General features: G+C 45.9%; 1 protein-coding gene across 1 annotated transcript in view; it reads right to left on the bottom strand.

Moving 5' to 3' along the window:
* The window catches only part of EHD4 (EH domain containing 4), a 79,138-nt gene extending 55,986 nt beyond the window's left edge, over positions 1-23,152 (bottom strand). Inside the window, exons 1-2 of the mRNA XM_040620493.1 lie at positions 22,717-23,152; positions 3,331-3,507 (exon numbers count right to left, since the gene is read on the bottom strand). Of these exons, the coding sequence (XP_040476427.1) occupies positions 3,331-3,507; positions 22,717-22,952 (413 nt within the window). The 5' untranslated portion in view covers positions 22,953-23,152. The remainder of the gene's footprint in view (positions 1-3,330; positions 3,508-22,716) is intronic.
* Positions 23,153-25,830: the final 2,678 nt, after the last annotated feature.

Raw genomic sequence — 25,830 nt, forward strand, 5'->3', positions numbered from 1 at the left:
CCGGGTACCAGACTGTGGAGCCTCAGTGACCACATTCCCCCAGAGCCGCTCCAAGACAGGCCCGACTGGGGAATTCCTCTTCCAGGCAAGGGAGCATAGTGGAGCTTTGGAATGTCGCATTAACGTTGTTTCCACAGAACTCTTTTGGTTGTGGACTCAACACCTTTGATTGTTCAAGTGTGAAATTTCCAGAATTTGAAGCTGGCTTTTTGGGAATTTGTCTTCTCTTCTCAGAACTGCTCCCTAGACCCTCCGTTACTTTCTTAGAAACCAGCCTTCTGCATAGAAACTCAGGCTGCGCGGGTTTGCCTAAGGCTTCGAGGCTGACACCCTCCAGGTGTCACCTGGTACTAACCTCTTTTAAAGATGCCCCTGGGGGCAGAGCCTCAAGCCAATGCCCTGTAATGAGAGCGCCAGGGTAATGAGACCTATCCCAGGGGTGAACCGCCAGCCGTAGGTTGCTCGGTGGATGGGGGGAGAAAGTTCTCCCTTGCAGACAACCAACCAATTCCCATTCCTACTAAGTACTGTATTTTGACCTTGTTCCCAGAAGTCTGCGATGCAAAGAGGACTCTGCCTGCTGCTAGAGCTAGCCCCGCCGGTGCTCCCACAGGGACACTATAATTACATACACATGTTTGAGCGCCCTACACTAACTGACTTTTTTCTTACACAAGCACTGGCTGAAACAACAGCACTGTTGTGTGGATATGACTTAGTCATGCTGTTTACTCTTAGGTGCAATGAGGCGCGTCCCTTACACGTGAGCCTCACATATGCGTGGCCACCAGCGTGGCTGGAACTGAAACTCGTCTTTGCCTGTGCTCCGTGAGGTGCAGGGTGGTGGACAGAAGGGAAGAGGAAACTGAATTCTAATATTGTCTCTGCCTTTTCTTGGGTAAGTCATTTTACTTCTTTGCTCTCAGTTTTCTCATCTGTCAAATGGCCATAATAGCCATTTTTCTAGGTCTTAGTAACCCAGAAAAAGTAGTGTATATGAAATTATTTATCTATAATTGGGGACAAAATCATCACCTTTATCATCATTGCTCGTGGGCTACATTAAAGACAGCCTTCAAAGTTCGATAGGGGGCAGTGATTCTCAGTCCAAATGTCACACCCTTTGGCAGTCCAGTGGTCACTAGTAGGGATTCTGGGCCAGATGGCCTGAGTTCCAATTCAAGCACTGCCACTTAGCGGCTGAGTGACCGTGTGGAAGTTAAATTACCTTCTATGCATCAACTCCCGCTGTCTACGTTGGGGGTAAGAGCAGCACCTAGGTCACAGGGGTTTGCTGAAGATTTAGAGCCGACCTACAAGTAAAGTTTAGAACTCTGACATACAGTAAGTGCCATATTATTATTTGCTAATATTTTCTGTGTATTCTCAATTAACGCTTGATTATATAATGCATGGATTATTTTCAGCAAGTTTTAGATCCCAGATCATGAGCCCTGCCATTCAAAATTTTCTTAAATGCCTCTTTTCCATACTCATCTGCTGTATCTTTGGCATTTGAAAAAAGATAGATTTGTTAGGGAAGTAAACCATCTGCCAAAAGAAAACAAGTCGATGGCCATTTTTCCAGGGTTTCCCCTTGTGAATATGGACTCCACAAACTAGGAGTGTGAAAAAAGTGGCAGCTTGTTTCTTTTTTAAGCCTTTGTCAGGCAAAAAAGAGAGTAAGACTAAAGGCAGTGGTAATGAAACCATGGGATTCCGGGCAGTCTCTCATGGAGAAGGAGCTTAATGCCCTGCACTTTCTAGGCCTCTGGAATCTTCCAGAGCCCATCTTGGGACAGGAAGCCTGGTTCTTGCCTGCTCCATGACCAGGGCTCCCCGGGAGGCCCTGATGGGGGAGCTTTTTGTCCCACTTCCCCTCAATTGTCTCAGGAGACCCTCTGGTGCTCTCCCACCTGGGCTCAACCCCTACTTCTCCCACAGGAGAGGCTCTGGTGCCAACCAAGGCCGCTCTGGAGATGAGGAGGAAACTCCTCCCAGAGAGCATCCTGCAGGTGGAAAAAAGTCATCTGGACAGTATTCTGCAAATCACTGTCAGCAGCAAGATGGAACTTCTCTGTGACTCCATCTGTATCATCTCTGGATTTCCGTTTATCCTCCTGCCATATTCCCCAGATGCCATTTGGATGCCTCCTTTGATTTATGATAAGAGCATCAAAAAGCCCCTCAAGTCCGGTTTCTCCCAGAGGCATCTCTGGAGGTTGCTTGGGCTGCCCTTGGCAGAGCCACCGCACAGCGCCTGGACACAGCATTCTTCCCCTTGTCCTTGTGAGGGACGCCCCCCCCCCGCCCCGAGTTGGGCAATGAGGCACCTCAGCCTCTGGGAGGACGGCAGCTGGCTGGGAGGAGCCGTTCCTGTTTTTTAAACCATCTAAAAAAAGTGCAGTTTCTTTTGTTTGGATGACCCCTCCCTGGCTTTGCACCCCCACAGCCCACGCCCCCCAGAGTAACTGGTCTCAGGCAGGAGACTCATAAAAGAGAGGAATGGAGGGGAGAGGGGTAGGGCAGGAGAGAAGAAAGAGAGTTAAAAAAAAAAAAAAAAGCTAGGAGTGGCAAAGAGGAGGAAGGAGAGGGAGGGGACGGCAGGTCAGTCCGAGAGGACAGGTGCCCTGCGTCCACACCCCCGGTTCATTGGGAGCGCTGGAGAGGGGGTACAGGGCAGTACAAACGAAACACAGCTCCAGCTAAGACAGAACCTCAGCCATCCCACGACTTCACCTGTCACAGAAGGACCAAGTCACAAATGTAACTTTTGTATTGTTTTGCCTCTATTTCCCTGCCCGGCCTTAATGAATAAGGAAGCAACTCAGAGCTTGGGAGTGAGAAGCATAAGGGGCAGCTGGGCAGGTGAGGTGACCTGTCCTGGAATAATCAACAGGCTGAATCTGGGGGTCCTCTGGGCTAAGTTCTCAGTACAGGAGTCCCCAGCACACCATGCCTCAGCGGTGGCCATCCAGCCACCACTTAACAGTGTCAATGACAGGGAGCTCGCTTCCTGACAAGGCAACTTGATCCATTTCCGTGCAGCTGAAATTATTAGAAATGTATTCCCTGTACTGCGTGGCCTTATCACGTCCAATCCCAGGCCTTAGCTCTGTCCTCTGAAGCCACCCAGAATAGGTAGTAAATGATCATTTTCTATGATAATCTTTTCAAATATTTGAGTACAATAAGCATATTCTTTATAGCTTCTCTCTTCTAGAACACACATGCTCCATTCCGTTTTTTGAAACTTTATACGTAATTGGCAAGAATTCAAAGAAAAGGTTTAAACAACCTGACCTAAGATGGCAGGCTGCTGGTCCTTACCGATTCAGGAAAGCATTTCCAAAGCGACTAAGCTTTCGAAATGGCTTTTTGGGGTCCACGACTAGAGCGTTCCCTGGGGTGCTGCCCTCAGTCTCCCCATACATCACAGCGATGAAGGAATCGGTGGTGGGCTCTGGACCAATCCTCATGCCTGGGAAGTCTTGCTCCAGTAAGTATCTGGGAGAGGGAAACAGAAAAGAAACTTAGCAAGTTATCACAAAGCAAGAGACCAGAAAGCTTCGTGGGCCTAGAAATACAACCACCAAGAAAAGGAGAATGACTGGCATTTTACTCTTTTGCTAATGACAAATTTTCAAAGCTTAAAATCTAGAGACCTCAGCCCTAGCTCCCCTCCCCCCTGAGGCCTAGTCACAGGTCAGGCATCTTGCAGACTTCCTGGGTCTTCTGAAATGTACCTTTGCTCAGCACAATTCCCGTTCCTGCTTCCATTGGCACCACAGACACCACCCCAGGGAAGTGGACCCAGCCAGCTCCTGGGCATCCTGCTAGAACCTGCTCAGGCCCACCTCCTTTTGGGAAGTGTCCCCGTCCCTCCAGTGTTGGGCACACCTCCTCTGTGGGCTCCGGGCACCGTGTGCCTGCAGCCATGATGGTGCTCACCAGGGGCACCGCATTTTTCTGATTGTGGGCCCTTGCAGGCAGGCCCATGCCTACGGCCAGATGCACAGCCCCGCACCCAGCACTCTGCCTGCCCACAGAGGGCACTCAGTGTAGTGAACAAAATAATGAACCATCTCCCCTCCTTGTCACTAGTGATCATTGAGGCCAGCACATCCTTTACAGCTCCCTTGGGTTCCTTGAGGTCATGGCCATGAAAGCCAATCTCTAAAGAGTTCCCCTGNNNTTGAAGAAGGGGCGGGGGGGGGGGATGCAGTTCAGATTAGATACCACTGGGGCCATTACCAGCCCTATGTGCAAACTGGAAAATGATGCCCCTTCCTCCAGGCAGCCACAGCCCTGCACCAGGGTTCATAGCTTAGCAAGCTCGCTGGATTTTGCCCCGCACATGCTCCCCTGCCCAGTGCCCTCATGGAATTCAACCTGCACAATTGCACAGTGGGCCTAGCAAATGTCGGTGAGGGTTCCTATTCAGGGGCCGAGGAGATCAACTGATGGGATACAGGCCAAGGACTGGCTCAGTGATACCGCTGGGGTGGGGCAAGGCGGCCAGAGGTGGTGGGGAAAAGTGATGGGGAATGTCTGCTTTCTGTGGAAAACGGCTGAGCCGTAACATCGCTCCTCCCCACCAGGCCTTCCACTGCCAGCACTTCACTTCCCTCGGAGCCCCTCCCTCCCCACCAAGATTTCCTTTCCACAAAGAAGAACCACACTTCCCTGTATTTATGCATATGTGGAATGGGGGGGGGCGCTGGGCAAAGACTACTCTCTCCTTCCTTTGCAGCCCAGGGGAACAAGAAAGGAGTACTTTGGAATACATTTCCCTCATTACCAAGCAACAGGTGGAAAGGCAACACCTTCCGGAGTGGGGAGCGTGGAAAGGAATCCCTGTTGGAGGTGATAAGGGGGAACCATGTCCCAAGCATCCCAGGGTGGTGACCCTTGACCCTGGGAAAGAAGCTCAAGGGTATGAATGTGCACAGTTTTCTCCCGCTCCCCATTCCTGCAGCCAACAACCCATTTAGTCCTAAACTGTTTATTTCTAAAATGTTCCAACTGATCAAATTTAGGCCTGAACTCCTGATTCTATGTCCCGGGACAGAAGGGACTGCACTCTCAACTGTCCAACACAACTTTGCCATCTTTCTAAGAATAAGAAATTAGGTCATCACAGGCACCCATGTTTTCTATGCCAATAAAACTGAAATTCTTTAGCCACCTTAGCAGGCTATATTCCGAACATTTAGCTGATCTCATTGCTAGTTTTTATGTCATCCGAAGGTTCTACATTTCTGTGAAGTTGTGAAGCACCAGAAAAGACAACATTTAAATATGTCGCCTTAATTTTGAGGAAATGTGAAAAAAACGATTGGATAATAGCACCCAGCTTTTACCAAGTGCTTGTTATTTACCTGGAGTACAAAGCCCTCCACATGCACAGCTGTTCGTGTAATCCCCGTAACACTCTGAAGTGGGCACTAACATTATTCCCATTTTACAGGTGGGAAAACTGGGGCATCAGAAAAGCCAAGCAGCTTGCCTAAGGTCACACAATAAGAAATGTGTTTCAGGGGAAACGGAACGCAGGCAGTTGGACTCCAGGTCTTGGCTGTCTCCAGACAATGTTTTTTGTTCGTTTATTTTTGGTTTTTTAAATTTTTATTTTATTTTATTTATTTATGAGAGAGAGAGAGCATGAGCAGGAGGGAGGGGCAGAGGGAGAAGCAGACTCGCCATTGAGCAGGGAGCCTGATGCAGGACTTGATCCCAGGACCCTGGGATCATGACATGAGCCGAAGGCAGAGGCTTAACTGACTGAGCCACCCAGGCGTCCTCCAGATAATGTTTTAAACCTGGGTTTGAGCCAGTGGTTTGCTTGGAGATGAGGAGCACCAGGGGAGTTCAGCGCCCTCAAGCAGACTGTCCCGGCCACAGACATTGCAATCCTGTTTCTCCTCAAAAGTGAGGGAGGAGAGTTCTCCCCACTGTCTTCCTGCATGGTCCTGGGGCTGCCCTAACAACAACAGGCCAGCTCTCGCCATTCTCCCTAGAGAAAAGCTGGGGAGAAAAGGAGCTACTTTTCAAAACATGTTCAAATCTAATTTTTTAATAATTTTGAAACTTTTGCAGGCACTGAGTATACTAGTAAATACCCTTAGGAGTAGAAATGTTCACGTTTACAGATTCTTATGAAATTTCACACAAATCTTAGAAATACTGGTAGAAGCCAGCAATGGCATCTCATGCCCCGTGAAACTCCAGTACTTGCAGAGTGTAAGCAGAATGTGGGTTTCATATACACATATGAATGTGGAATTTTGGTTTCACAGACACTCTGGGATCTCAAGTCTGAAGTCTTTCATCAGCATAGCTAGAATTCAAGTCCAGATCACACCCCTCCCAAGTCCACTTTGATTTCCACGCCCTATGGCCTGGATGACGCTATGCCAGGAGATCTGTGGGACAGAGGAAGGGAGACCACTGAGGAGGGGGGCCTGGGCTTGGAAGAATAGCAGTCAATGTCACCAGGCTCCCTGCAGCACACACAGTTCTCACAAAAGGGTCAGGTCCAAGTGTTGATTTGAAACTTGACAGGCACTCTCCCATGAAATCTGTGTTAACAGCAATGGCTGGCTTGCAAGATAGCCTACAATGTTCTCACACACACACACACACACACACACACACACACACACACCAATAAAAGAGACAAACCAGAACTGCAGCACTACCTTTCGGTGGAAAACCCAGCGTTAGGTCCCACCTTGGGTGGCTCTCTGCAATCTTGCCCCATCTCAGCACCTTCCCAGGCCTGGGCAGGAGGAGAGCCCAGCTCCAGGCCTCGGGAGGTGGGGATGGGGCCCAGGCAGGGGTGGAGGGGCATGTGGACACCATGGTTCAGCAGTGAATCCCNNGCACGGAAGTAACTCACATGTAAAGGTGTATAAGTCAGGCCATCATTGTCAAGGAGAGCCTGAATTGCTTTTGATGTTTACATAAATATATAGGTTTATATTAAAGCACAACAAACCCCACTAATCTTGGAATAATAGGGGTTTCAAGGAAAAACCTAAAGTATGAAATTCTTGAAAGAAGAGCAGGTGTTTCTCTTCAAAGTCATAATGTAATAGAAGCTAGAACTTACTAAGTAGCAACCCTGCCAGGCAGAACTTTAAATTATTTTTAAAATAATTTATATACTTAAATATATCTCGGTTTATATTTGACAAATACTTGTTAAAGTATGCTGCTAATGTGAGTCAGTTTGAAGTAAAAGATGCCTCTGAACTTTGGTAAATCACTCCATCTTTGGGTCCCAGACACAGAAGATAACTAGGAAGGGCTCTTGTATAGCTTGTTTACCTTGTTAATTTGCTTAGTGATACTCTCTCTCACAGATAATAAGCAGCCATAATTCAGTGTTCCATATCATTATCAAAGCAATACTAATTAAAGACATAATGTATCAACACTTTAAAGAGCTCGTAATACCCAACTCTGGTGAGGGTTAGTAAAATAAACACCCTTATATATATTAGTGGAATAATCAGTTGGTATGACCTCACTGAAAAGCTATTTGATACTTTCTGTTAAAAGCCTTTAAGATAGGGGTAGTTCTCCTTCTTGAAATCTACCCTTAGCAAAAATCCTAGATACACGAAAAAGATTTTTGTGTGGAGGTGTCCATTGCGGCATTATCTATAACAGCAAAAAAATTGGAAGAAAAAATTGTTTTCTCTTTCCCATGGCTCTACCATAATATAAAATCCACTTATTATATTTATGACTTATTCTCTGCCTCCACCTGGTAGAGTATATGCAGCAGGAAAGCAGGGCTTTCAGTCTCTTCTGTTCACTAATGCTTCCCACATGCTTGGAACGATCTCTGGCACATGGGTGGGGTGCTCAATAAATACTTGTTGAAATAACGAGTGTCTGAGTGTCCGATCACACTGGCCTTTGTACCACCTTTTCAATATGCCAAGGCCATTCCCACCTCGGGATTGCTTGGAAGCCCCTCCCCCAGATCTCTACATTTCACATGGTGCTTCCTTCCTTGGGGAACTCCCTGACACAGGAGCCTCTCCAGTCTGGTTCCCTGTCCCCACCTCGTAACCTAATCAGAGCACTTATCAAGAGCTGACATTCTGCCATGTTCCTGTTGGCATGTCATTGTCCCAGGATATTAGGAACACCCTGAGAGGGAGGCCCTCGTCTGTCTGGCTCACCAATGTACCCTAGCACCTAACATGGCATCTGGAACACAGTAGGTGTGGAACCAGTGTCCGGGGGCTGACCGGCTTTCTCCGTGCCCTCATCCAGGTGGCCATCTGGCTCTGGCCTCCCTCACTCACTTTTCTGCCTCATCACACCTCATGTGGGCTCTGGTCCCTCTGTCCTGCTCAGCTGCCTCCCAGCCTCCCTCTCCCCCATCTGCCTTGCAAGATGAGATTATTTTTCTAAAGCACCACTTTCATCAGACAGCCTTGACCAACAACCCAGTCCTTCCCAGTGACTTCCCCGCGAGCCACCCCCTTCTGCCTTGTGCTCTGGGTTCTTGCTCCTCACCTATTGTAGGCCTTCTTCCCTCCTTGATTAGTCTCTTCCAGGCTGAAATTCCTGCCCCTGACTTCCCTTACTTCATTCCCTTGGTCTGGCAGAGAATCATGGCTCATGATCTCTTACCATCTATCTTACTTGCTCTCACCTCCTTCGGGCAGTCCTCCCTCCCTGATCACTCCAGGACCTTTTTTTCTGGCCACTCCCCACCTCCCCTTCCCTTGTGGAGCTCCTCCAGAACACCCGGTATTGGTGCTGTTTGTGGGCCGATCTCCTCTTTTCTGATAGGTTGTCATTTCCTGCGGGACGCGATCCACACACTCAGAACCCTCGAGTCCCAAACTCTCTTAGGACTCACTTGGCTCAACCACATGTCTTGATAGGCGAAGAGACTGAGGATTAGAGCCGGCAAAGACTAGCTGGTCAGACTCGCTAGTGGCCGTGCAAGAACTGAAGCCGGGGCTCCTCTTTCTTGGCCCAAGGCTTTTGCTTTTACACCAGGCTCAGCCCCGTAGTGTTGGGGTCCCACACAGCCCCCAGCTGCTGGCACCCTAAGTAGGACCTGTCGGACACATGAGTTAATATACGATAGTCTACACTGACTGCCCAGAAGAGTTTTACATCAGGGGATGGGGAAACTCAGGGACGCTGACGTCACACTGCCAGGCGGGTAGGCACGTGTCAGATGCACTGAGGGAACTAAGAACAACCGGGACACGGGGTATCCGATGTGAACAAAGTGTGAAGAAAGTGATGAGCTTCAAAACCAGCAACCTTGGAGAGTCTGAGTGGGTCCTGAGGTACGATGCGCAAAAATGGGTCACCTACAGGCACGAGGCTGATCGACTGTGTTAAACGTTGACGTATCAGAGGCTTTCCCAGAGCTACGAGTTCCAGGGACTTTGTGGTGTTATCTGCAATGACAAGAATTCAAGGGAACAAGAGGCCACAGGAAGACTAGAGAAGAGCATTGCCGCAGCTCACGGCCGACAAGCTTGTGCACAGGCACCCTGTGCATTAGACGGGCTTTGGCCCCTGACTTTCCCGGGCTCTCCTTTTCTTGTGTTCTCAGAAAGAGCTGCTACTTCCAGGGGTGATTGCTCCAAGCCATCAACGTAAAAAAAAAAAAAAAAAAAAAGACATCTGGGATTCCGAGCAGCTGGGCAGGGGATTGATAGGGAGGATGGGAGACCAAACATCTCCTTGTCCCCGTCCACTGCAGGCTACAGCGGGTCTCGTCCAAATGGCTCCTGGGCACAGTGACCCAGCCTCGGTTCAAGGAGCTGATTTCATGCAAGGATATATGTGGACAGTGTCTTTTTTCTTCCATTGATTAGGCTAGAAAAAATATTTTTTTTTAACATCATAGCAAAAAATGTCACTTGTATCAAGAGGAAAACAAAATCTTCAGGATGATGAAAATCCCTCAAGACACTCAAGCACCATCTTCTCAAAGATGGGCTTAAGAATGACAAAAACCAAACAAGGTACGTTTTTCAATGATAGACTTCCAAAATCCCAGCTGCAAATGTCGTCTCCTCTGGGTATTCATCCATGCACTCCGTCTAGGTTCTGACTTGTGCTTGGAATAATGGAAAGGCATTAATTATTTTAGTAATACAGTAGTCCTCCCTTACTCATCGAGGATACATTCCAAGCCCCTCAGTGGATGCCTGAACCCTATAGGCACAATGTTTTTTCCTATACACACACACCTATGATAAAGTTTAATTTATAGATTAGGCACAGTAAGAGCTTAACAAAAATGACTCATAAAATAGAACAATTATAACAATATACTGTAATAAAAATTATGTAATGTGGTCTTTCTCTCAAAATATCTTACTCTACTGTACTCACTCGTCTTGTGATGATGTGAGATGATAAAATGCCTATGTGATGAGATGAGGTGAGGTGAACGACGGAGGCACCGTGAGGTAGCATTAGCTCCTACTGACCTTCTGACCATATGTCAAAAGCAGAAGCAGCTGCTTCTAGACTGTGGTTGACGGTGGGTAAGTGAAACCACGGAAAATAGAAGAGCGCATAAGGGAGGACTACTGTATACATAACTTTTCAGGATTTGTTATGTGCTGAAGTCTTTATATGAATAAATCGATTTCATCCTAAGTACCTTACGGGGTAGGTACTATTTTTATCCCCATTTTACAAATGAAAAAACTAAGGCTCACATAGAATAAGTGGTTTATTAGAACTTAGATTTCTTACCCGTCCTGTGAGAACACTCCCTGCCCTAAATCAGAGCTTGAGAGGCCCAGGCAGCCTGCAACACAAGCATTACAGGAACGCATTCTGTGAATCGTAGCAAGTACACAAATCTAAGACTTTCTAGTAGGTATCCAGTAATTAAATCAGCACTCTCTAAAGTAATATGGCACATATATTTGGGGTGTTTTAGGAGCACTATTTTTAAATTCTCAAGCCAAAATCTAGAGACACATGGCCTGTGTAATGATGAGATTTTTAGAAATGTTTGTGCTGACACGGGCATCTGTGCATAGTTTGAGAGTTCAGTTCATTGATAGGGACTAGGACATTTTTTTTTTTTTTAAGATTTTTTTTTTTATTTATTTATTTGACAGAGAGAGAGACAGCCAGCGAGAGAGGGAACACAGGCAGGGGGAGTGGGAGAGGAAGAAGCAGGCTCCCAGCGGAGGAGCCTGATGTGGGGCTCGATCCCAGAACGCTGGGATCACGCCCTGAGCCGAAGGCAGACGCTTAACGACTGAGCCACCCAGGCGCCCCATGGGACTAGGACATTTTTAAAAAGAGCATGACACCATCCCCAAACGGTCATTTTGTTCTCTTGAGTATGAGTTACTAAGGTTTTAAGCCACACAGATGTGAAACAAATACATAAAGTACAACTTTTGAGTGCAGTGGAGAAGCTGTTGTATTTCCTTATTTTAAAATCCAGGGCTATGGGGGCGCCTGGGTGGCTCAGTCGTTAAGTGGCTGCCTTCAGCCCAGGGCGTGATCCCAGGGTCCTGGGATCGAGCCCCGCATCGGGCTCCCTGCTCAGCTGGGAGCCTGCTTCTTCCTCTCCCACTCCCCCTGCTTGAGTTCCCTCTCTCGCTGGCTGTCTCTCTGTCAAGTAAATAAATAAATAATCTTAAAAAAAAAATCCAGGCCTATGAGTTTAAATACATTTCAATTTATAGCAAGTGTTGGAAAGCTTTACATAATGTATTTTTTACCGATAATACTTGATCCACTCTTTCACTAGGAGAGCGAATGAAAAGAAAGGGTTAGTCCTTCAACTCTGATTTGTGTTGAATCTAGAAATATTTTTAAAGCAGTGTCTTTTGTTTATCCTCGTGTTTAATCCCAAGAAACGCGGGGCACCTGGGTGGCACAGCGGTTAAGCGTCTGTCTTCGGCTCAGGGCGTGATCCCGGCGTTATGGGATCGAGCCCCACATCAGGCTCCTCCACTATGAGCCTGCTTCTTCCTCTCCCACTCCCCCTGCTTGTGTTCCCTCTCTCGCTGGCTGTCTCTATCTCTGTCGAATAAATAAATAAAATCTTAAAAAAAAAAAAAAATCCCAAGAAATGCAAGTGGGAGAAGAATCAAACATTTGTTATCACAAAAGTTTTATAAAATGATCAGGAATATGTAATTATTTCCTAGAAGTAAGAGCACCACCGTCACCACCAGTCCTGGACACTGCCGAACAATGGATTATTATGAAACGACACAGCACCGCTTATAAGGCACTTCATACACGTTTTATCACTTCGCCCTCACTCTTGCTGGAGCAGGCATTTCAGCCCCGCGTAGGACAGGGTAAGCGGCTTGCACGAGACCACATCAGCACAGGGCACTGACTACCTTTGACACTTTGATCTATTTCCATCCAGTCACTGTTCTGCGAATATAAGTTTTTCTTTCTAAAATTGGGATCAAATTTGTTGAAATAATTTTACATCGAGATTTTTCACCATTAGTTTATCCTCAGGCCATCAGAAATTCTTTGAAAACAATTTTTAGCGGCTACAGACGACTCAAAGTCGAATGTCTAACGACTGAGTTTGCCACTTCCTTACTCTTGGGCGTTGAAATAGCTTCCCATTTTTGGCTCTTACAAATAATGCTGAGATAAATATCGCAGATATCTCGCTTTCTTTAAAATTTTAATCCTCTTTCAGTTGCTGAAAAACTAAGCCAGGCCAAGCTTCGCTTCCATTTTAAGACTCTAGGTCTTTCTTACGTGTGAAACCTGACTTTTATTTTCATTTTTGTTCTTCCCTTAGTTGCATCATGGACATACGAAGGCCAGGGCTGCTTGCTCAGGTGACATCATCTTTGAAACGGCTGTGCCTCCTACGGAATCTACATTAGCCGTGGGATCAAGAAACTGGAATCTGCTGGATAAAGCCTTTTCACAGCTCGATTTTTCCAGCTATGAATGGCATTTCAACCATGCAGGGCCGAGATGTGCTTAAGGCACACTGCTGTCTAACCGGTGCCCGAGCTGCTCCACTCTGCCTTCCATGCAGTTCTGGAAGGAGGCTGGAAGAAAGAGAAAGAAGGGAAAGGAAGGAGAGGAAAGGGAGAGGAAGTTCACTGGAATCTGAGGCAACATGCTTCCCAATTGTTTATAGCCCTGTTAATTTCTCCGGTCTTTCATTTGCTCATGCAGTGAAGATCTGTTAAGTGTCTTCTACGTGAGGACTTGGAATTTATGAGCCAGACAATAGGCTTGAGGTCAATCTGGGAGCACTGGAAAGCTTCGTGAGGAGGCTACAAGAACACAGCATTTCCCAACATCCCTCAACGGTGGGACCTTTTTTGAACACCTATTGAACAATCTCCCAGAATTACCTTCCACAGAACACAAGTTAAAGGAAAAAGTAAAAAAGGCATTTACTGAAGCTCAACCTCTGTTCCAGTGTTTTCAAATGAAATTCTTTTAAAACTAGTAATAGAAAATTTCGTACTGTGATTAATTTATAAAATATTAAACCAGCAGCTAACATCATATCTTACGGTGAAATAACAAAAGCATTGTCATCACTGTTAGAAGCTTGATGTGGACGCCGGCCTCCCTAATACAACCAAATATGAAACAGAGGGGGAAACAAAGTAATCACGAATGTAACTGATACAGCTGTCTATCTAGAAAATCCAAGAGAACCTACTGAAAAGTGTGAGGGTAACTTGAATCAAATGAACAGATACAAAACAAAACCACATAAAAATCAGTAGCTATCTCACATACTCGCAACATCCATCTAGAAAATATAAGGGGAAAAATCTGATTCATAAGAGTGAAGGAATATAAAATACCTAAGAACAACACAGAGTATATAGAACCTATGTAAGTAAATCAAACACCTTTCTGAGATCTAGAAAAGGTCGGAGTCAGAGCCATGCTGTGCTTCTGCTGGGGAAGAGCAAATACCAGATTCAGTGCAGTTCCAATACAAACGGATCCCAGGGTATTTTCTGGGAAGAATCTAATGAAGTAATTTTAAAGTTCCTCTGAAAGAAAAACAGGAAATGATGATTGACAGTATTTGTAAAATAAAGAGAAGTGAGATCAGAAGGGTCTGCATTGCTATTTAACTGAAAAATGTTTTAAAGTGATAGTCCTTAAGATAGTAGGGTGTGGGCATAAGAATCTACCAACAGAGTGATATGATAGGACAGAAAGGCTCCAAAGGATCCCAATATCTAATAAATTAGCATATGAGAAAGCCTCATGGGGTAGTGGGAAAAGGTACGATTATTTGATAATGCTAAAAAATAAAAAAAACAAAGGGCGCCTGGGTGGCTCAGTCAGTTAAGCACCTGCCTTCTGCTCCAGTCATGATCCCAGGGTCCTGGGATCGAGTCTTGCATTGGGCTCCCCGCTCAGTGGGGAGCCTGCTTCTCTCTCTGCCTGCTGCTGGTCCTGATTGTGCTCTCTTTCTCTCAAAATAAATAAATAAAATCTTAAAAAAAATAAAAGAAAGTTTTTCCTGTCACACTTGTTTTTAAATAATAATACATAGTTTTACTGACAGTTTGGTGAAATAATGATCCTCATATTAGATTCTGTGGTGGGAATCTAATTTGGAATGACTTTTCTGAAAAGGAATATATGTACATATACATATTCAGAATAAAATATATAATGTTTTCTTTTATATAAAATATTATATATACACATATGTAATACATAAACTTGACAAATATTTATACCTTTTGATGCAGTAATTCATACTCGGGCCCTATCTAAGGAAAAAAAAAAAACCGAGACATGCAAAGATTTACAGCCAAGAATGCCCACTGCAATATTATAGATAACAGCATAAAATTAGAAACAATGTTCCAAGCTGTAGGATAGACTAGGATGCAGCCATGAAAGCTATTTCTGAAGATCACTTCATGACACAAGAAAAAGCTGATCATATCATATTAAGTGAAAAAGGCTGTTTATTAAATTGCATTTTTTGCATAATTCCCAGTTTTGTAAGCATGACTTCTATGTCTTCATCTAGGTCATTCGCTAAGAATGTGAACAGATGGAGCTTGGACCACATGCCATGGAAGGGCCACCAAAGTGAGCCTCTCTCTTCTGGGTTGAGGCTGACCCCGCCTCAGGCTTAAAAAGTTCAACCATCATGATTCCATTAGTTGAACCTTTGTCTATCAATGATTCCCAAATATTTCCTGGGGGAGGCGACCTAAAAATGACTCTGGGAGGTGGTTATAAAAACCAAACCCAAACCAGATTTCAGAGCCTCTCCCCCAGAGATTACAGTTCAGGAGGTCTGGGATGGAGGCCCTGGAATCTGTTCTCAGGCTCCCAGTGTTGCTGACCCACAGCCAGATCCAGGAACCACGGCTTTCTAGTCCATAATTTTCCAAGGTCTTGAAAAGTATACTGAATGTCTTTTAGAACTAAGTTTCTAGATGTGAGTTAAGGAAGAGAATTTCATAATTAAAAAAAAAACCCGAACACATTTCCCCTCACATTTCTCCTCATCCGGTGGCATTGCTGCTGTTCGTCAGGCAGGTCATGTAGTACGTGGACAGGAGGCCAACCTGCAGGGTCTCCCTACGTGACTGCTGCCACCCCCACCACACCCCCTGCCCTGGAGGCCCCCCTCCCCCACTCTGAGGCCTGCCTCTTCTTAGGTTTCTGAGATACCAGCTGCTCACTTTCTACGGTCCCTTCCATCAGCTTATAACGGCTTTCACCGGAATGCCTGTCACCAGGGCACAGTTCCTCCCCTGCAGTACCCAGTTGCTGAGAGTTTTCTATATTTGACGCTTCACCTCCCACTCACTCCTCAGCCCACCGCCACCTGGCTTCCATCACCACCACTTACTGGCATGGCTCTTGCCAAGGTCACCCTGGCTCCTGATGGCTAATCCCCTGGATCCACTTCAACCCTTTTCCCAGAAGCATCTGGCCCTGCTGACCATGCCCTCTCTTCCCCTGGCTTTTGTGGGGGCTGCCTGATGCCTCACTGTGTAGCGAGTATTCTCCCTTTTTTGACAGCAGCACCCTGAGGAGCCACGTTGCCCTATTCTTAGTCCGCATGGCTTGGGGGCTGGCCACCCCACTGCAGGCATGGGTATTTTATTCCCTTGGCTCAGGGAATTGGTTTAGGATGGGTATGGCCAAGGTCTAGCCAATGAGACTCAAACGTAACACTTTTTCAGAGACCGTTGGGAAGAGGTTCTCTTTATTTCCCCACTGGGGTTGCTGAGCTGGCAGAAGGTGAGTCTGGAATCGGAGATGGCCACCTGCCCCCACCCCCACCCCATGAAGGGCAACTGCCTGAGAGGGAAGCCAACACGAGGAAGGCAGCAGAGCTGAGAGACAGAGACCAGATGGCAGCACTTGGGGTCCTGGGCCAGGCCCGGAGCCAGCACACCCTGGTCTGATTTGTTTCATGAGAAAATGTACCTTTCCCCTTAAGCCTCCTTCAGTTGTGTTTCTGTTACTTGCAATCAAACGAGCCCTAGGACGGCTCTGAATCACCACCCACCTCTCTGGTGACTTTTCCTTGTGTCTCCACAAGCTCATCTTCCTCTCACTCCAGACCCGTATGCCCAAGCCCTTGTGGGCTCTACACCTGGGTGTCGACCTAAACATGGGTTTAAATCTAAACTCATAATTATGCCCTCACTCTTCCTCTCCATGTGTCCCCATCTCAGTGGCTAGCTCCACCACCCACCCAGTTATCTAAGAAACCTGGGCCTCATCATTGACATTTCTTGCCCTCATTTCCTGGTCTGATTTGGGCAGCTAATTCTGGCTCATTCCTCGGGGCTCAGCTTTTAGGCTGTGTCATCAGGGAGGCCTTTTGCAACCTCCACCCCAGACGAAGGGCCCCTCCTATGCCCCCATCCCACCCTGTGCTGCAACTGTCACAGCTTGGTCACCCAGAACCCTAGTACCTTGTGGATTCTTATCCATATTCCCCACGAAACTCTTAAGTTCTGGGATAGCCAGACCCTTCCCAGAAATCAATATTATTTGAATAAATGGACAGTGGGGTATACAGGTATGATCTTATATCGTATATTATAGATAGTCCATTCTTCTGTAAAAATTAAATATTTCAGCATTTCAGAAAGATCTACAAAGGGCTTGGTATTTGGCAGAGAAGACTATCATTTTCAGGGGCTCCAGTGCCTGGCTGACAGTGAGAACCACCCAAGGGGGCCCACAGTGGTTCCTTAATGGGATTTTCTTTAATGGGTAAACCACGCTGCCTCCTAGTGAGCGCCTTCACTTCTCTTCGCTTTAATGACAGAGTCTAGAGCTTATCAAAGGAATGAAGTTGAGCTTTGTTCTTTAATAGAATCTATCTCCCCCTTTTTCTGAAAACTAGGACATCTGCCTGCTTTAAGTTTTCTGAAACTCCTCATACTCTTCATAACTTTTTAAAAATCACCAGACACAGCTCTTTGAGCACAACTACAAGTTCTTCCTATCTGGCCCTGCCATCTGCTCCCGACTGCACCCCCCCACCCCTGTATTTACGGGGCCATGCTTGCGCAGCCCCTGGGGAGCTCCCCACCCTCTAGAGGGCTTGGATCCCCTCTCCCACGTGGCTGGGCTCCCTTTCCCATCTCTGGATCATTTGCTTTTGAGAGAAAAGGAGACAAGACAATACTAGCTGAGTAGTTCTGCTTTCTCTGAAAGTTACAGCAAGAGTCCCAAGCGGTGGGCCTATCACTTCCTGATTCTTTTTCTTGTTCTACTCATACCGGAAAAGGCCTTTTCTTGTCCGAGGCATCTTCGCCTTCCCAGCCTGCTTACCCGCTTCTTAACACTTCATACTGTCCCTAAACCTTGTTCCCACACTTGCGTATGGAACTTGAGTCCCCTTTTGCCCTATTAACCACTATATTTAAATGATATTTAAAGTTTTAAAACACAATTACTTTATCAAGCATTTCATAGGAAAATATTAGACTTTGGTTTTACTAACGTGAGTGTTAGGAAGAATGAACATGTTTATACACTGACGAGAATATACGGGGGAAAATATAGGCACTGTGTGATAGCTACTTGTACTCCCTTTTCTTTCTTTAAAGATTTATTTATTTATTTGAGAGAGAGGGAGGGAGGGAGAGAGAAATCGCGCACAGGGGAGGGACAGAGGGAGAGCGTCTTAAGCAGACTCTGTGCTCAGCGTAGAGCCCACTGCGGGGCTGGATCTCATGACCTGAGATCATCACCTGAGCTGAAACCAAGAGTCAGATGCTTAACTGACTGCATCACCCAGGCAGCCCTGTACTCCCTTTCCCCCTCGTGTATATTCCTTAGTTCCTTTTGTCCATGTGTTCTTTTGGCTTATTTCCACAATTTTTGGTTCGCTTTCTTTCTGGCAACCATTTTTATTTTAAATTATTGCATACAGATAACAGAAATTACTTGACTGGCACTGACTGCACAGTTACAGAAATTAAAAAAAAAATCACAGGATGCTGAACTGTTGGAAGACTGAACTGTTTTATACTTATAATTGAGATAAAATTCACATACCATAAAACCTACCCTTTTAAAGGGCACAGTTCTCTGGCTTTTAGTACCTTCACTAAGTTATGCAACTAATACCACTAATTTCAGAACATTTCATTACCCCAAAAAGAAACCCTGTACCCATTAGTAGCCACTCTTATTCCCTTTGCAATGTGGATATCTAGTTGTCCACCATCATTTGTTGAAAAGAATGTTCTTTCCTCCATTGAATTGTCTTGGAACCCTTGGAGAAACAAATTTACCGGAAATATGGGTTTATTTCTGGACTCTCAGTTCTATTCTCTTGGTCTCTATGTCTATATTTATACTACTATCACACTGTCTTGTTTATTGTAGCTTTGTAGGAAGCTTTGGAATGAGAAAGTATGAGAACTCCAATTTTGTTCTCTTTCAAGACTGTCTTGGGTAATCTGGATCCCTCACATTTCCAAGTGAATTTTAGGATCAGCTTGTCAATTTCTGTAAAGAAGGCAGCTGGGATTTTGGTAGGGACTGCATGGAATCATAGACCACTTTGAGCAGGACAGCTCTTCTAAAAATATTAAGTCTTCCAATCCATGCAAATGGGATGTCTTTCTTGTTTTGTTTTGTTTTTAGGTTTTCTTAAATTTCGTGAAACAAAGTTTTGTAGTTTCCAGTGCATAAATTTTATACTTTTGTTAAATTTATTTCTAAATATTTTATTCTTTTAGATGTCATTATAAATGGAATTATTTTTTTAATTTCAGATTGTTCATTGCTAGTGCATAGAAATATAACTGATGTTGTATATTGATATTGTATCCTAACACTTTGCTTAACTTGTTTATTTTAAATTTTTTTTAGGATTTTCTATATATGTGATCATGCCCTTTGTGAATAGAGATGGTTTTACTTCTTTCCAATCTACATTCCATTTCTTTTTCTTGCCTAATTGCTTTGCGCTCTACCTTTTAAAGCCCATACAGTCTCTTGAATGACTTTCCTCTTTTGTCCTCATTAGAATAAATTTTTCTGGGAGAAGGGGACAGGGTGTAAGAGGATAAGAGAAAGTGGAGCTCTTAAAAACCAAAATATGCAACTGTGTGGTTTGAACTGATTTTCAGTGAGCCTCACATCCTCTCAGTGGAAATGTGTTCCTTCACAGCGATCTTCTGGGGGAATCTCTGAAATCTGTTTTCCACAGGTTTTGGATACGACCCTGGCTGAGCCCAATATCCACCCTTCCTTGGCCGTTACATCATCTAAGACAACATGGCCACTGTCCCCATGCCCGTCTCTTCTTTGGCCAACTCTTACTTGTTGGTTAGAGGTAGAGCACCCATGGTTTCTCACACAGCATCCTGCCTTCAGAGAAATGAAACTGTCAGTGAGACAATAGGTTTATCAGCTGTTCTGTTTCTATCCCAAGGAGGCTTTGACAAATAGCTCCTTCACATCTGAAGTCACCTTCTGGGCCAGTTTTGTGATCCATGGGAGGAGGGCCCACCAAGACTCTCCTTCCATATACTTCCATACACTTCCAAAAAATAAGTATAGTTTTTGACACTCAGGTTCTTCATCCATCCCATCTAGACCTTTTGATTAGAACAAGGCACACGCTTAATTTCCTCACTCCTGATGAAGTCTTGGCTCACCATGTTTTAATGGGGCTCTTACTTCTTACCAGTCATGGGACGAAAGGAGGAAAGAACGGTTTTATTAAAGGTGTGCAGTGCACATCAAAGGCTTTGCTGACTAGCTTTAGAATGAGAGAAGTTTCCTTCCTATCAGTGCAGGCTCTGTGTTACCAGTGACGTCTTGGGATATACAGGAAGCCAGGTGGATGGGAATCTTTGACTATGTAAATAGGTGTACACCACAGCCAAGTATGAGCTTCTAGTGCTCAATGGCTAGAAACAAATAACCCAGGCACTGACCGGCTTCAGAGAAAAGACAGCCATGGATGTAGGCAGGATCCAAAATGGTCAGCACCCTGGGCCAACTCCACTGCTTCCCAGTTCCAGGGCAGGCTCTAGAGGGTAGCTACCCTTTTGTTTGGGGCTTTTCTCCTAGGAGTTAAATCTCCCTCCTAGCTCCACTCTGAAACCAAACTCAGGAGTCTGGTGGCTTACTTCCTGCGCACCTTGATTTCCTTCTAACCTCACAGGTCCACTTTGTGCCTACTTCCTAAGGACAAAGTCACTTAGGCCAGGGAAGGTCCCAAGAGCAAGTGACCTCTTGTTAAGGTGACTCCTCCCTCACCTTGAGGTTGCACACGGCTCCAGCGCCTACTGAGAAGTGGTCCATTTGGATGAAGCCGCCAGGAGTCAAATGTCAAAATCTTTCTTAAAAGTATGCTTAGCCATTCCAGGGAGCTCCCCACAAATGATGAAAGAGAAGAGTGAGGCTATGTGAGCAGACAGATGGCCACATCACATCCAGGTGGGTACAGCAGCAGCAGGGCTCCCTAATCACGCAGGGCACAGGAAAGCCCCGTGGCAGAGATAGCCAGGAGGAACTGCCCAGGGTACTATGAGCATGCCACTGCTAATGTCTGCAATTAGTATAATTATGACAATGCCAGCTTCTTATCCTTTATCTGTGTGTTTCAAAAGGCCCATCTCCCACTCTTGTACCACTTGGTCACAATACTTCAGTAGCCCATCTACTTAAAAACTGGTTAGTATCACCAAGACCTTAAAGGTATTGTCTTTCATCTTTCAAGGTACCAGTTACTGTTAAGATTTCTATGGTTTGAGTGTCTGGGGTGATATATTTAATACTATTTTTACCTTATTAATAAGCACCAAATAAGTCAATTTAAAAATTATTTCCTTCAGTCTTCCTTCACATTCACTGTACTATCTAGAACTATATTTCAATATAGTGTATTTGCTTTGCTGAATTCATTCATAGCGTATCTGTATGCCTGGATTGAACACGTTTCCTGTAGTGACAACTACTCTATTTGTAGGAACTATTTAGGTCACTGGTGTGGAGAAAAAGAGGCCGCCGTTTAATGGAAACGGCATATATCCAAATATAGATGCAGTATTCTGAACACCTGTTGAACATCAATGATGGAGAGATTGTTACAATTTCCCAAACCCTAGACCAAACCGTAAGTGATTAGTCACTTTAACTGACCCAGAGTTTAATCCAGGAAAATAAGTTTCCTAACCAAAAAAAAGTGAGTCTTAAAAGTGTCTTACTTCTGCTTTAGAAGTAACACAGTCTCTTCAAAAAGCAATTTGCTTCGATGTAAATGATTTCCCAACAAAAATCACTTCAGAGGAAGCTATACGATTTGAGCCTTGCGCATGCACGGTAATTGTGTGCTTTTGGAGACAGAGCAAGCATGACAAATATTTTCAGTTGTCAAGGGAGGAGGGAATGACCCACCTAAGAAATGGAAACTAACGAAGAGTAATATGACACTCCCCCTTAGTTCCACTGGGCGCCGGCTGGGGCTGCTACACAGTTCACTTCCTATGGCCGGATAAAGGCGAGGCTGTGCAAGAGCTGGATGAAAGCGGCCTCTCTACCCGCTCCCCCCAACACTGTGGTGGGGGACGGCATGCAAGGACTTCAAGGGAAGGGGGCGTTGGAAAAGTACCCTCTACTGTTGCCATTCATTCATTCATTCACTTATTCATTCATTCATTCATTCATTCGGTAAATAGTTATGCGCCGGGCTTAATTCTTCAACTATGACTCAATAGCCCATTCGGACACCACACACCTCCGTCCCCCTTTCTAGCCCTAGGCCTCACTCGCTCATCAAAGAGATGCTTATTATAGGCTCGCTCTCCTCCCTCGCTTCCCCGGGTCCCCAGGCCAGGGTGACAGGACAAATCCAGTCAGAAGAGTCCCTTACCAAGAGCAAGGAAGGAGGGCTCAGAGTACATGGAGAAGGCGTTCCGGGGACCTTCCTGCCTGCGTGGAGGAGAACCAGCCCCTTCTTGGGCGGCCGCACCCCGGGGCGAGGCTGAGGGCTCCCGGGCACCGCGCTTGGACCGGGAACCTGAGCTCATGCCCATGCTGGAGGGGGAAACAGCCGAGAGGGGATTCCGCACAGGGGAAGTGGGCGCCGCAGGACGTCCGAGGGCTGTGGGGGGCTGGTGACAGCACACGCACACGTGGGGAGGACCGCCTCCACCTAGGTGGTGGGAGCAGGGGTCCCGGCGGGGGTGACGAGCGGGCGGGGCGGCTTACCTGATGAAGGTGGTCTTGCCCGTGCTGTACTGGCCCACCAGCAGGATCATGGGCTTGTTCTCGAAGTCCGCGTCCTCCAGCGCCGGCGAGTGGAACTCGTGGAAGCGGTACGCCTCCTCCAGCGGCAGCACCTTGCGCAGGTAGAGCGAGCGCAGGCCGCCAGTCACCGTCTGCACCGCGTCCGCGCCTCCCGCGCGCTCGCGCCCGCCCGCCTGCCGCCCCATCCAGCTGAACATCCTGTGGCCGGTCCGAGCCCCGCGCCCGCCCTCTCAGAGCCTGCCCGGCGTTCCGACCCCGCTCCGGGTTCTACCCTCCCCGGCTCGCACTGAGCTGCCCGAGCCGCTCTCGCCGCCGCCCGTGCTGGCCCCGCCTCGTGCCGTCGCAGCCAATCTCTGGTCGTTACGTCACGGAAGCTCGTTCACTATTCAGAAGGCTCAGCTCAACTCCTTCCTCATTGGGCCGCTGCCAGCGCGGGTAGTGGCGTCAGCCAATGGAGAAGAGGTTCTTAATGAATTATGGACGACGGAGTCTCTCCGCCGGACTGGGCGGGGGGTAGAGGGTGTCTCCCAAGCCCCTTGGCGCAGACGCGTCAGCGGAGGGGCCCACTTAGATCGCCAGAGCCCCACCTCTGGCCAGGTGGCGTCGGCTTCCGGGCAAATCTGAGCTGGCAAAAATGAGCCTCCGGAGGCTGCTTAGTCTCCCAGGAAGTTTACTCCTCCCAGTCTTATGGTACTGGGGACAAAAGTGCAGAAAGTTGATAGGCAGGTTCTTTCTCTCCGCCGGCAGGTTGTTATTTACCTTCATTTTATTAGTGAGGAGACCTTGACTCACAGACTGACAAGAGTTGTATAAGGGGAAGGAGACTCCAATTTACTTGGGTAGATATTTCTTACTTCACACTGCCTCCACTAAATTCTGGGTCGATTGAAGGCCTTTTGCCCTTATTTTTTTAAATTTGATTTAATGTAAAATTGAAGTTTTAATCATCATCCTCATTATTACAACCTAATTACCACATATTGACATGTAAAAGAGTTATTGTTACCTCCTAGATCTCTCTTTTTCAGGTTAAAAAGACCCGTCTAGGGGCGCCTGGGTGGCACAGCGGTTAAGCGTCTGCCTTCGGCTCAGGGCGTGATCCTGGCGTTATGGGATCGAGCCCCACATCAGGCTCTTCAGCTATGAGCCTGCTTCTTCCTCTCCCGCTCCCCCTGCTTGTGTTCCCTCTCTCGCTGGCTGTCTCTATCTCTGTCAAATAAATAAATAAAATCTTAAAAAAAAAAAAAAAAAAAAAGACCCGTCTAAATTGAGGCTGGGAGACATAATCAGCTATCGCTTTTGGTGTTCTAGGAAACAGTTCGAGAATATTTCTCAGTTGTTTTAGAGTGTTTCTCAGGTGTGATCCATGGAGTCACCTGCGTAAGAATAACCTGGGATGCTTGTTAAAATGCAGATTTCTGGTCATCACCCCAGACCCACTGAGTGAAAATATTGAGGAGGGATTGAGCTCAACAAGTGCTCCCAGGTGATTCTGACATACCCTAAATTTGGGGAAATACAATGCACAACAGGACTTCTCTAACTTGACAGAAATGCAGATTCTGATGCAGGAGTATGGGCTGGGACCCCAGACTGTGTTTCTAACAAGCTCTCAGGTGTTTCCAATGCTGTTTGTTTATGGACTGTACTTTCAGTGCCAGGGCTGTGGTGAAGAGAGAACAGGACTGGGCACCAAAAGACCTGGGTCTGAATCCTGACTACATAAATTAATGGCTATGTGGCTTTAAATGTAACGAGCTTCCTCTCTGCCTCAGTTTCCTTGTTTGTAAAAATGGTAACTGCTTGGGAGTTGTTGTGTGGATCAAATATTTAGAGGAAGCTGTATGTAACTAGGGAAGTAAAAAGAAAGCCAAAGGAAAACGAACTTAGATATCTGCCTCATATCAAAATAAAACAAAGATTAACCCTAATGTAAACTGTGAATTTTGGGTGATAATGATGTGTCAATGTAGACTAGGTTCATTGATTGTAATGAATCGATTACACTCTGGTGCAGGGTATTGCTGGTATGCGATGTTGATAGTGGGAAGCTATGTATTGTGGAGGCAGGGGGTACATGGAAACTCTCTGTACTTTATGCTCCATTTTGCTGTGAATCTAGGACTGCTCTAAAAAATTCTATTAAAAATAGTATATATAAAAATAAATCCATAAACAAAGGTAAAAGGCAAAAGATAAATTGGGGAAAATATTGACAGACATATACAATAGATATATTTAATTAAGGATATTAGAACTATCAAAGCTACTATAAAATTACTAAGAAAGATACGATGCTCCATTAGAAAATGAGCAGAGGAGGGGCACCTGGGTGGCTCAGTCGGTTAAGTGTCTGCCTTCGACTCAGGTCATGATCCCAGGGTCCTGGGATTGAGCCCCGCGTTGGGCTCCCTGCTTGGTGGAGAGCCTGCTTCTCCCTTTCCCTCTGTCTACCCCCCCTGTGCTCTCTCTCTCGCTTGCTCTCTAACTCTAGCTCTATCTCAAATACATAAATAAATCTTAAAAAAAAATGAACAGAGGACACAGGCAACTAACAAGACAAATATAATTGGCCAATAAACATTAAATGATGCTAACCTCCATTAATAATAAAAAAACATAAATTTAAAATAAATAGATAACATTAAGAATGGCAGACTCATTTTCTAAGATAATGCCTAGTGTTGGCAAGAGTGTGGGAAAAGGTATCATCTCATTCATTGCTGAATATGGTGTAAATTGGCACTTTAATGGAGTCCATACTTATCAAAAATCTTGAAAACACACATTCAAGACTTCTGCAACATCATACTTACTGGCGAAATAACTGAATACTAAGATCAGGAACAAGGTAAAGATTCGGTTATTTCACGGTGATAAGTGTTGTACTAGAGGTTCTAACCAATATAATAAGAAAAAGAAAAGGTATCCAGATTGGATAGGAATAAGTAAAATTGTCATCATTTGCAGAAGATATGACCATCTGAGTAGAAAGTTTTATGGAACCTACAAAAAAAGCTATTAGGACTAATAAGTGAGTTTAGTAAGGGTCCTGGATACAATACAAATATATAC

Source organism: Ursus maritimus, unplaced genomic scaffold (assembly GCF_017311325.1).
Source record: "Ursus maritimus isolate PB19 unplaced genomic scaffold, ASM1731132v1 scaffold_35, whole genome shotgun sequence".
NCBI classification, from domain to species: domain Eukaryota; kingdom Metazoa; phylum Chordata; class Mammalia; order Carnivora; family Ursidae; genus Ursus; species Ursus maritimus.